This window comes from Galeopterus variegatus, unplaced genomic scaffold, assembly GCF_000696425.1.
Source record: "Galeopterus variegatus unplaced genomic scaffold, G_variegatus-3.0.2 Scaffold2897, whole genome shotgun sequence".
In the NCBI taxonomy this organism is placed as follows: domain Eukaryota; kingdom Metazoa; phylum Chordata; class Mammalia; order Dermoptera; family Cynocephalidae; genus Galeopterus; species Galeopterus variegatus.
Window position 1 is genome coordinate 47412 of NW_007729008.1, and position 13424 is coordinate 60835.

At 39.3% G+C, this 13424-nt stretch overlaps 1 protein-coding gene across 2 annotated transcripts in view; it reads right to left on the reverse strand.

Moving 5' to 3' along the window:
* The window catches only part of RHOBTB3 (Rho-related BTB domain containing 3), a 62515-nt gene that overhangs the window by 41816 nt on the left and 7275 nt on the right, over positions 1–13424 (reverse strand). For both annotated transcript variants that reach the window (XM_008583367.1, XM_008583368.1), the window contains exon 4: positions 2985–3139. In XM_008583367.1, the coding sequence (XP_008581589.1) occupies positions 2985–3139 (155 nt within the window). The remainder of the gene's footprint in view (positions 1–2984; positions 3140–13424) is intronic.

Sequence of the window (13424 nt, forward strand, 5' to 3'; positions counted from 1 at the left end):
AATGGCTAAAATCCAAAAGACTCTGAACCATAAATGCTGGCGAAGTTGTGGAGAAAAAGGAACTCTCATACATTGTTGGTGGGACTGCAAAATCGTGCAGCCTCTATGGAAAATGGTATGGAGGTTCCTCAAACAATTACACATAGATCTGCCATATGACCCAGCTATCCCACTGCTGGGAATATACCCAGAGGAATGGAAATCATCAAGTCGAAGGTATACCTGTTAATAAATAAATTCACACACACACACACACACACACAATCGGGGTGGGGAGAAGATATAACAACTACAATTACTTGAAGTTGATATGACAAGCAAACAGAAAGGACATTGTTTGGTGGGAGGGAGGAGAGGGAGGAGGGAGGGAGGTTTTGGTAAGGGGCCACAAAAATCAACCACAATGTATATCGACAAAATAAAATTAAAAAAAAATAAAAAAATAAAAAACAAAGAAACAAACAAAAACTCATGAGGTGTTTGTGGAGCACAGAGAGCAAGCACTGGCCCCTAACTCCTGGGCCCCAAGACCATCCCTCCTCCGTGTACCCCTTGCTCCATCCCATGCCTCAAGGGCTTTGTGCACACAAGCGTATGTCCAAGCTCTGTCCACTCTCCCCTCCCCCACTCCCCATAATTCTCACCCCGTAGCCACCTCGCAGGCCTAGGGGTGCACACAGCAATGCAGTCCTTCAGGAGGACAGACCCAGAAAAGAGGCCTGCACAGGCCCAGGAAACAGACTCAGGACCAGTAGCCAGAGAATTCTGGGGTCCTGGGTTTTGGAGCACAGTCACAGCACTACCCAACAGAACTTTCCGTGTTGATGAAAATAATCTGTAATATCCATGATATACAATAGAGTAGCTACTAGTCCTGTGTAGCTACAGAGCACCTGAAATGTGGCTAGCAGAGGAACTAAATTCTATTTTGGTTTCTTTTATTGCAATTAATTTAAATATAAATAGCCACCTTTGGCCAGTGGCTACCACACTGAATGGTGCAGGTCTAGAAGGAGGGGGATACCAGCTCCGGGTGGGCACATTCCCTTGGCTCCATTGACACGAGCTCTGTGGAGAGGGGTACAACTGGAAGGAGGCAAGATGGGGCTCTCTAAAGGGCAGGTGACCCTCCTGCCCAGGTCTGAAGTAGGACTGCACAGCTCTTCATCTCTGACTCCTAAACCCAAGCTTTTAATTATTCCTTTTACTCTAATATTATCATTTCCACCCATATTCTTGCAAGTTCCATTATTTCATATACTCACGAACTCAACTGTACTTTACTATACAACAGTCTACAAAGAGATCATTGTGATCTTACTTCCACATTCTCACCAAGTCTTGAGTTAAGGAAAAGAGAAACTGTACCGTCTTTCTACCAGTCTTGACCACATCTTCAATCTCCATCATGCCTCTAACCCTAACTGCAACATTAGGTATTAGGAAGAAAGAGAAACAAGGAGGGGAGAGAAGAGAGGAAGTTGTAAGGTGGAAAGAGTGAGCCTCAGTAATTCAGGCTCAGGATCCTGGAATAGGGAGCAAGGAGACTCAAGGTCCCAAGGGAACCAGCCTCCTCTTCAACAAAGGAAACCACATCCAACCAACGAAACCAACAAATGAAACTTCTCAACAAATAAAACCAAACCATTTTTTTCCTCCAACTCCCTCGGTATTTCAGGGAAATACATGATTCTGGGCCCAGTTAAGATTTTTTTAAAGCTACTACAACATAATGTGCTTGACAGGAAAATTAGATTTCACCTCTATCTTTCCACCCACTTCTTATCACTATAAATAAAATGACAAAAGTTTCTCAGAGTCATTGCTAATATCAATATTATGAGTATGTCTTCCTTAATGCTGTGTTATTAATGTTTCTTTACATTACTGGGTGAGTAATAGCCATTTATATTTGGTAGAGATCAGTACCATTTATATTTCATTCTTATTTTACCCAGTTTAGTTAACTTTAGAACAAACGAAATTTCTATGGTAATCTTTGGAAACCTCAACATTTCAACATAAATTTACATAATAAATATTCTGGTATATTGGAAAAAGTATTCGATAAAGACCTAGGGAACTGATGGAGAATTCCAAAGTGTTCCTGCTTTCACGTAGGGTTTTCTTTGGTTTTAACCTCTCATCGATGTTTATCAGATTTGTCTGCTGAGAGCAGTCATTTCTTGGAGCGTTGGAAAGATATCTCCAAAGTTAGTAAATTCTTAAGTGATACAACTACCCAGTATTCTCCAAAAACCTTACAGTCCTAAAATGATAGGGTAGGTGCCATGTGTTAAGATAAGATGAGCCTCCAAATGACTGCAGGACTAATAAATGCCACCACAAACAAGCAAGCAAACCCTGGCTCTCCACAGTCCCACAAGAAGCCATCTGTATATTATAAGTAGTTCGCCTGAATACATTTGAGCTACAACAAGATTAGGAGGATATGAAACCTTGCCAAAGCATACACAGAGAAAGAGAAATTATTCTTTTCAACAAGTAGATGGGAATGAAAGCGAACTTTCAGGGTCCGCTGGTTCAGCCAGGCTTGTTCAGCTGTATAAAGACCACTATTAAAGCTGACATCAGAGGTTTGTGTAAGTTAATATGCTTCTGATATGCATGACAAAGACCAATAAAGTGTTACCCAGTGAAAAATTCCAAAATATCATACTAGGCAATACACAATGTTTCATTTGGAGAAAAAAATAAATTTGTAATTTTACTCTGATAAAACCTTTGCTACTTACTCTCATTTTCTCAAGGTTAAGACTAATCATGCCTTTAAAACTAAAGTTCTAACTGATGTTCTAGAGAATTGCTAAAGAGCCAGCCTAACACATTACTTTATACATAAGAGGAATTTCCACTTACCACTAATCATGCCTTTAAAACTAAAGTTCTAACTGATGTTCTAGAAAATTGCTAAAGAGCCAGCCTAACACATTACTTTATACATAAGAGGAATTTCCACTTACCACTCCTCCAAAATATTTTCCTATATAGAAGTCATCGAGGCTGTGCAGTTCAAGATAGGTAGCTCCTAGTTCTTTAGCCAGTTGGATCCCTTCAGTCGTACTAACACAGCTACCTCTGTCTGAGGTACACAGCGGGCACGTACAAGGTAATTCTTCTGAGAAAATGAATTTGAAAAAAAGAGCTTTGAAATTAAACAGAAAAAAAAATGTACATAGACAATCCAAACATTAAACAACAACTTAAGAGCTCAGACCAAAACCACAGTTCAAGAGCACTCAGTACATCCATTATTCACTAGACCTTTATATCCTAGCCCTGATTCAGATGAGAGCTACACCTATGGAGGGGGTCTAACCTTGGACAAAGTTGCTTCCTTCAGCAGAGAGTAAGGCTGGAGAAGGGACTCAGCTGTGTGCCATCAGCAGCCAATAAGCCCAGTAACTGAGAGTGTAAGGACAGTGGCCCCGAAAGGGCATTTGAGCAACTACCCACAGAACGTACAACAAATTTCCTACCAATGAACTGCAAATAGATGGAGCACATATATGTCCATATGGGGTGCATACTAAGGAAGGATATTTAGTGCACGAGCATACTGCATACTACATATGTAATGAAGGACATGCGTATGTGCTCACACACACACACAGACACACATGCCAGATAGTTTTATTAGTTAATTAATTAATTTCTATTCATTTATGTACTAAAAAAAAAAAGCTTTGTTTTTATTGGTTATGAATATTCATGAAGTACAAAGCAAATTGTCACCAATCATATCAGATAATTTTAAAACTAAAATGATCCTAGAAAATGTAAAAGCAAAAGCTCAGATTAGAATTTATGGCATAGTTTAGTGAACCTAAGCTAACTTTAGCTTCCTTGAAATCATTTTAGAGCTCAGAGACCGTGTATTCACATCCTCATTTTACAAAGGAGGAAACTGAGGCTCAGGTAGGTTATGTGACTGGTCCAAGCTTTCTTGTGAGTTAAAGATGGAGAAACAATAATAAAATTGTGACTTGCTCCATCTCATAAATAAAAGTGACATCAAAAGGTGAGAAAAAATTTTAGTTTGAGTGAAGAATGATAGACTCCAAAGATACAGTGGTTTAAAAATTAAGCTCAGTTTCACTAAACTATGCCATATATCTGAGCTTTTATTTTTACTTTTTCTAAGACCATTTTAGGTTTGAAGCAAGTAAAGCTTTCATACAGAATTTAGCCTATCTTGAAAAATAACATGTTGGAATTTCACATATCTTTGCAGAGACTTCATAAACAGTGCCTTTGATTTTCTGAAGACAGAGGCCTTCTTGTGTCTACAAAGGTCTCCTTATGTTGATGGAATGGGGTGGGTAGGCAGATCATCTTATTAAACTTTATTTCTGGATAAAAATCAAGCAAAGGCAGTATAGTTTCAAGTAAAAAATGAAGTGAACATAATGTAAAATAATTTTTTAAAAACAACCCTGATTTGAGGGAAAAATACAACTGATTTCAGGTTTAAGCCAGCTGAGCAGGTTTTCCATCGTGTGGCTGCAAGCATCTCACTGACACACATTCCTAGAAAGCTCCTCCTCATAGCTAATCCTTGTACCTCCTCTACATCACTAAAGACATTTCTTTTTGTTCACTCACCAAAGAGGAAAAATATACACCATATTATGCTATAACTAGTTGCCACTTAGCTACCTACCTTTCATCTGGATTCTGAAACATTATTTCTTAAAATCTTCATAGGTTTTTGTTCCTACTTAGCTATTGGAGATTCTCTTCCATATTCTTCGATATCAATCAGTTATATAATCTAAGACTCTAAGTAAAGGTCTAATTGCGTTGGGTACAGCAGGAGAACCAACAAAACATTTCTGGATCAAATAAATTTACATTAGGCATTTTATGAGGAACAATCAAAGGACACAAAATAATTTTAAATTGTGGTACCTCATGGTCACCTTGACTTTACGAATCAGAGTGCTACACTTCTAGCTAACATTGTAGTCTTTTTTTTTCTTACATGTTATCTTTTAAGATGTTATCAAATGTTTATTTTTTAAAAAAGCAAACACAGTATAACTCTGGCAATTCAAATGAATGGCATTTCTTTCAAATAGTGGCTTTGGGAACCTGTAGGGTGATTCTTACAATGTTGCCACTGCTTGAAAGTTTTAGAAATTCTTTTTAAAAATTCTAGCCTAGCAATGCACCAGGCTCCATCAGAGCTTCAAAAACAACTGAAAGACAGGATGCCCGTCTTCTGGGAACTTAAGGCTGTGAATACATCCTAGCCATGTTCTAAAAAATAATTCTTTTTTAAAGACAGATTCAATATTTAGTAAAAGCCAAAAATCTATTCAGAGTCAAGTATGATGTCTTCAAGTCAAGCTTGTCAAAAACACGTGTAACAAAGGGAAGAGATGAGACTGATTATATTTGCTGAATGAATTCCAAAAAGAGTTTCAAGAGAACTACCAGGACAGCACCCAGCAGTTTCGTGTATTGCAAGGGATGGAGTTGGGGGGAAGCGGAGGCAATAAAGGTTCTTGAGTTGAATAGCCAGATTGAGCTTTGTAATTACAGTACTTTGTAATCACATCTTATATGATAAATTAATGTCATCTTGTTAGTGAAATTGATTTTTTCACTTCCTTAAATCATTCACTCACGGAACAAATGTTTACTGAGCACCTACCACACATCAGGCAGGTACTAGGGATATAATGATACAAAGATAAAAGCAACTCATAGTCAACCGAGCCACGACAGACAGGACTGCAAACAATTACAACGTAGTATAATAAGTACTAAAATGAAGGTGTACAAAGTCACCATGGGAACAGAGGAGAGGACATTAACTCTGCCTGGGGGTATTGTGGATAACTTCATAGAAAAGGTAACGACTTGAAAGATAAGGATAAATTTGCTATGCAGATATGATAGGGCTGTGTAGAGGGACACTCTGGTTAGGGGATATAGCATATGCAGAGGCTCAGATATGAGGAAAAAAGAAACATTTCTTTTCACTTTCAAGCTAAGCCCACAATGCGATCTCCCCTACCTGCCAAATCAGAGAAATGGTCAAATACAGTGAGGGGAGGGGGAAAGAAAGGAGAAAAGGAAGGAAAAGAGGGAGGAAGGACTGAATATACAGCAACACTCAAAAAGTATAGAGGAGATCTCAACAGCCCAGAAACTAAGAGTGCCTGAGAGAACAGGGGCAGATAGCACAGGGCCAAACACACACATAATGATGCTGAGAGCATGGCGGGACCTCATGCAGGAACCACTGCAATGTCAAGAGTGCTCACTGCTCAGCAATAGGGGGAGCACGGAGTAGGAGGGGCCCCAAAGGCAACTGCCTGGAGATTAGCTGGAGCACTCCAGCGGAAGTAGGTGGGCCTGCTGATCTTGTGTGTATTTCCACTTCCACCCTAACCCCCAGACAGCAGTTGGGCAGAGGGATAGGAAAACACCAATCCAACAGGGCAAATAAACTGCAAAAGTAGGCAAATTAGGAATTACACGTTATTTGAGAAACATCCATACCATGAAATAAAGTCTCATCAAATGGAAAGACTTAAATTCTTTCTTAAAACCAGATAATAGATCAATCAAAACAGAATTATTAAGTATAATTAATTATCCTGAGAGGTTTTTTTAAAAAGTATTTGCATTCTTAAGACAGGATTATGAAATTATGAAAAGAACCAATTAGAGATCTTGAATATGAAAAGCAGTTGAAATTAAAAATTTAATAAAGCAGAACAGCAGAACAGACCCAGCAGAATTAATGTGTGGGCTGGAAAAAAAGGCCAAGGAATTCTCCCATAATGCAATACAAGGAATAAAGGGATGGAAAATATAAAAGAAAAATAACAGAATCAGATGGGAAATCCAGAAGTTTCAACATCAGTCTAGTAAGAGTCCCAAAAGGTAAGAACGGAAAAAATCGAGGGATGTTGATGGAGTTTGGATGTGTTGTCCCCTCCAAAACTCACATGGAAATTTGATCCCCAGTGTGGCAGTGTTGGAAAATGATTCATGGGGGCATATCCCTCATGAATGTATTAGTGCTCTCCCTATGTGGGGGGATTAATGAGTGAGATCTTGCTCTATCAGTTCCTGTGAGAGCTGGTTGTTAAAAAGACCCTGGCACCTCCCCTCTCTCTCTCTTGCTTCCTCTTGCCATGTGATCTGCTTGTACCCACCAGCTGCCTCACGCTTTCCACCATGAGTAGAAGCAGCCTGAGGCCCGTGCCAGATGCAGCTGTCCCAGAATCGTAAGCTAAATAAACCTCTGTTCTTTATAAATCACCTAGTCTCAGGTATTTCTGTTATAGCATGACAAATTGGACTAATACAGAAAATTGGTACCAGGAATAGGGTGTTGCTATACAGATACCTGAAAATGTGGGAACGGCTTTGGAACTGTGTAATAAGCAAAGGTTGGAAGAGTTTGGAGGACTTAGAAGAAGACAAAAAATTGAGGGAAAGTTTGGAACATTTTAGAGACTGGCTAAATGGCTATGACCAGAATGCTAATAGAAATGTGAACAGTAAAGGCCATGCGGATGATAAGATTTCAAATAGAAATGAGGAACTTATTGGGAATTAGACAAAAGATAACCCTTGCTACACCATAGCAAGGAACTTGGCTGCATTGTGTCCATGCCTTTGGACTTTGTGGAAGTTGGAACTTAGGAGCTGTGAACCAGAGTATCTGGTGGAAGAAATTTCCAAGCAGCAAAGCATTAAGGAAGCTGCATGGTTACTTCTAACAGCCTACTCTGAGTTATGGCGGCAAAAGCATGGTGTAAAACCAGAATTTAAAAGGAAAGCAGAATGGAAAGATTTGGAAAATCTGCAGCCTGGCCATGTGGTAGAGAAGCAGAGAGCAGGAGAAAAATGCAAAGGGTGAAGCAGATAAACTGTTTGCTAAAAACACTAGCTTGATGATGAGGCAGCCAGATGCTAATAACCAGGACAACGGGAAAAAAGCCCAAAAGGCATTTGAGAAGTCTGGAAGGGTGCCCCATCCATCACAGGCCCTGAGGTCTAGAAGGACTGAGTTGTCCTGGAGGACAGACCTGGGGTGCAGCTGCCCTCAGGAACCCGCTCCCTGCATCCCAGCTGCTTGGGCTGGAGCAGCCCTGCCTCAAACGGCCCCAAGTGTGGTTTGTGCAGCAGCTCTGGAGAGTAGAAGCCGAAACCTTAGAACCTCATTGGCATCCACATCATGTTAAGTCTGCAGGGTGGCAGAATATGACAGCAGTGGAGGCGTGGCAGCCTCCACCCAGATTTCAGAGGATGTATGGAAAAGCCTGGGGGCCCAGGCAGAGACCTGCTACAAGGGCAGAGCCACTGCAGAGGCCATCTACTAGAGCAATGCCGAGCAGGAAAGTGGGGTCGGAGCCCCCACAGGGAGCCCCACTAGGGAAATGTCTAGTAGCACTAAGGCAGCAAGGCTGCCACCAGGACCCCAAAACTGCAGGGACACTGGTAACGTGCAATGCAGGCCTGGAAAAGCCACAGGCACCAGCACAGCCCAATGGGCTGCACCTGGCAGAGCTGTGGGAATGAAGCTGTAAGATGCTTTGGGGCCCAGATGCCCAATTGTGCCCAGGATGTAGGACTTGGAGTCAAAGAAGATTATTTTGGAGCTTTAAGACTTAATGTCTGCCCCGCTGGGTTTCAGACTTGTTTGGGGCCTGTTTCTCCTTTCTTTTGGCCTATTGTTCCTTTTTGAAATGGAACTGTATACCCAATGTCTGTTCCACCATTGTATCTTGGTAATAGATAAATTTGTTCTTGATTTTTACAGGTTCACAACTGGAAAGAGTTTGGCCTTGGGTCTCAGATGAGACTTTGGACTTTTAAGTTGGTGCTGGAACAAGCTAAGACTTTTGTGACTGTTGGGATAGAATAATTGTATTTTGCATGTGAGAGGGACATGAATTTTGGGGGGCCAGGGGCGAAATGATGGAGTTTGGATGTCTCCTCCAAAACTCACGTGGAAATTTGATCCCCAATGTGACAGTGTTGGAAAATGATTTAGTCATAGGGACAGATCCCTCATGAATGGATTAATGCTCTCCCTAGGTGGGGGGATTAATGAGTGAGATCTCGCTCTATTAGTTCCTACGAGAGCTGGTTGTTAAAAAGACCCTGGCACCTCCCCTCTCTCTCTCTTGCTTCCCGTCGCCATGTGATCTGCTTGTACCCACCGGCTGCCTGCCACTTTCTGCCATGAGTAGAAGCAGCCCGAGGCCCGTGCCAGATGCAGCTGTCCCAGAATCGTAAGCCAAATAAACCTCTTTATAAATCACCCAGTCTCAGGTATTTCTGTTATAGCAACACAAAACAGACTAATCCAGATGTGATATCAGAAGGAAACATAAAGTCAAGACTTTCCCAGATCTAAAGAAAGACAATAAATTCTTCAAGTAGTTCAGTGTGACTGGTATATAAGGCCTAAGTAATTGTGTCCTACAAGGTTCTAGAAGTAGTCAGAGGCTAGGTCATGAAGGATCTTGTATTTCAGGTAAGGATTTTACAATAGAACATCACTGACGTGAAATACAAATGCTGGATTGGAATACGGTATCAGTGGCAGCCCATGATTTAAAAAATATATATAATCTCTGGCTCTATCCAATGAAAGGGCCTAGAAACAATGACACCTAAAGTAATGAGCACCCTAGAACCCAGATCTTGGTTTCTAAATATCATTATTCACTAAAAGGAATGGCTGATTTTGCCTGCTCCAGCTCCCTGAAGAAATGGCTGATTCCAGAGCTGGAGCAGGCAAAATCTAAAGCAAGCCTAGAATATCTTCTGCCAGAAAATAAGGAAGTGTTTAAAAACTAATTGGAGCTAGCTTGAAAAGGCTCCTGCCAGACAAACATGGGGCAATGTGAACATCAGAAAGAATAACCGGGAAAGATTATAAAATACTGAATGTAAAAAAAACAAATCAATGAATCATAATAATTCTAAAAGAAAGATTAGGGAGCAGAGAGAATGGAAAGCTCGATGTACAGAAGAATTTCAACTAATAAGTGTAGAAGGAATGATAGAAAATCACTATTTTGTAAACACATTTATCATAACTGAAGAAATTATGCAAAATAATGGGCCTGGAATCTTTAAAAATGTCAATATCATAAAAGATACCCCCCCCCCAAAAACACTGGGGAACTGTTCTGAATTAAAAGAGAGTACAGAGACACGACAACTAAATGCAAAGTGTAATCCTTAATTGCATTGTGGATTGTGAAAAAAAACAGATATGAAGCACATTACTAAAACAACTGCGAAAATGTGAATATAGATTATATTTTAAATAACAGTATAATAAATAATAGTATATTACATTTTTTGAGTGATGATTTTATTATGGTTAATAGAAGAATGGCCTTGTTCTTAGATAATACATGCTGATGCAATTAGGAAAGAAGAAATCCCATAATGTTTACAATTTGCTCTCAAATAGTTCAGACAAAAAAGTGAGTGTGTGTGTGTGTGTGTGTGAGTGTGTTTATAAATTCTGGGATTCAATGTCCTATTCTTGTCAATTTTCTTAGGCTTGAAATTTTCCAAAATAAAAGGAGAAAAGTAGAAAGTTTCTGAAGGATTCAAAGCATTGAGAGTCATGATCTGACTTGTATTCTAGGATGATCATTCTGAGAGAATTTATGTCAGAAGGAGACAAACCAGGTATAGGAGACCAAAGGCAATTTACCACAAAGCTGATGAGCTTAAATTTTAAGGCTCTTGTGGGTCCTTTCCAAAGCCCTGGAAGGAACCTGGGCAATACATTCTTTCATGGGATCATATGCTATTGTAAAATTTGAAAAATAAGATATTTTAACTATATTTGGTTAAGACCACCATCTCTTTGCACTCCAACTCACTCCACCTTGTATCAGGCAGCTCTGGAGTAACTATGGGCATTTGGGGGATGCTGCTAACGAGAATTTAATTTTAGATTTAGTGACCTAATACTTGTAGTCACTTCCTTGTACAGTAAAGTGTTTGATAACTGTCCTAGTACAGAAGTGACTTTCAGGATGGCTTCTGCCACCCATAGGGCAGACTGATTTGGCGTCATGACACAAGGCTGCCAGGGGAAATATGAACACAACACAAACTATGTGCTGGACAAGAAAGATGTGGAGAGCGAAGAAACACGCTAGAAGAAAAACTGATTATCATTCTTTTCTTTCTATGAAAAATATCACAAAGTGCTATCATCTGAAGAGATATTCAAACTATGCAACCCACAAAATAGAAGAAAACTTAAAGAAGTATCAGGCTGTTCAAAAACAGAAATACTTTTTAAATGTTTGTGGTTATTTGAAAGCTTTTTAAATTTGCAATTTTTTGTCCTTTTCTCATTCTAAATAGAAATTTACTTTCGTACATATATGTGTCTATAATAATTTTGTGGATTTTTTCCTCATAAAGGACCTCCAAATTGTATAAGTTTGAGGTCCTACAAAAATTTCAAACTGCCCTTTTAGGAGATCAAAAAAGAAGTCCGCTATAACAGATAATTAAATGACAATCTGAAATCCAATGGAGAAAGCTGGGTCTAGGATGATTCTAGTTTGGGTGAATGATAGGTTTGTCATCATTCAACAAGGCAGGGCATTTAACTAGGAGGACAATGTCCACAGAGATATGGTCGGGAGAGAGACTGGAGCCAGAGAAACAGACTGGACAGTCATCAGTGTGTAAGCCAGGGCAACAGACTGGCAGATTCATGGTCTGGACAAAAGCACAAAGAGGTGAAGCCAAAAAATGGAACTCTGGGAAACAACTCCATGATGTGTTGGTACTGGTGTGTGTGGGGAATTGGGGAGTCAGTAATGAAGACAGAGAATTAAAAGAACCAGAAAAGAAAGAGTAGCTCCACTAAATGGAGGAGACATTTCAACATTTTCAAAGAGGGGATTGTTACTAAAGTGTATTAAATTTGGCAATAAAGATATAACTGGTATCTTGGTCTGTTTTGTGCTGCTAATAACAATACCATAATTTATAAAGAATAAATAAAAAGGTAATTTATATAACATAAATTTCTATGATAAATTTATATTTCATTATTATATATTATGTTTATATTATATATTATTATATAGAATATATATTTATATATTTTATACTTATAAATTATAAAATTTATAAAAATAAATAAAAAGGTAATTTATAAAGAAAAGAAATTTATTTCTCACTTTTGGATGCTGGGAAGTCCAATACCAAGGTGCTGGCATCTGGTGAGGGCCTTGTTGCTGCACCATCCCGTGATGGAACACAGAAGGGCAAGGGAGCGTTTTATTAGGAACCCTCTCCCATGATAATAACCTATTCCTGTGTTAATGTCGTTAACCCTCATGACCGAAGCACTTCTTAAAGGTCCCACCTCTCCACATGGTTGCACTGGGGATTAAGTTTCCAACACATGAACTTTGTGGGCCACATTCAAACCACAGCAAATGGCCACCCTGAGTGTGAACAAATTTGGTGTAATTGTGAAAGTCAAATCAGACTCATGACCGAAGCACTTCTTAAAGGTCCCACCTCTCCACATGGTTGCACTGGGGATTAAGTTTCCAACACATGAACTTTGGGGGCCACATTCATACCACAGCAAATGGCCACCCTGAGTGTGAACAAATTTGGTGTAATTGTGAAAGTCAAATCAGACTATAGTGGACTAAAGAATGAATAGGAAGTGAACTCAAGAAGTGTGGATAACTCTTCCAAGAATCATGGCCAGAAATAAAAAGACAGGGAAATAGAGGGGATGTCAGGTGTAGGTGGGTCAAGCCTGCTTTACTTTTATTTACTAATGCTAAACATACGTACCCTATGACCCAACAATGACAGTCCAAGGTAACAGCCTAAGCAGCATCAAAAAGAGAATGAATAAATTATGGTGCATTCATACAATGGAATAATATACTGCAAAAAAAGAACAAACTGAAGATAGCACATCAGGAATTAATCTCAAAAGTATCACACTAACTGAAATTAGCCAGGCATAAGACACTCCATACTGTCTAATTCCATTTGTATGAAGTTCAAGAATAGGTAAATCTAACCTATGTTGTTACAAGTCAGAATAGCAGTTACCTCTGAAGAAGGGTGTTATTAACTGGGAAGAGGCATGAGGGAGCTTTCCAGAGTACTGCAAATGTTCTAGACCTTGATCTGTGTGATGCTTGTGTGGATATATACATATGTAAAAATGAATTAAGCTGCACTCTAAGATGAGTGAACTTTATGTCCTTTGCTATACTTCAATAAAAAGTTAAAAAATTAATGAATAATAATAAAAATTTAAAGACAGCTTTACTAAGGAAACACCACTAAGATCTGTAAAATACCACCAATTCAAAGTGAATTCTGAGTTGGTCCTGAGATATTTGACA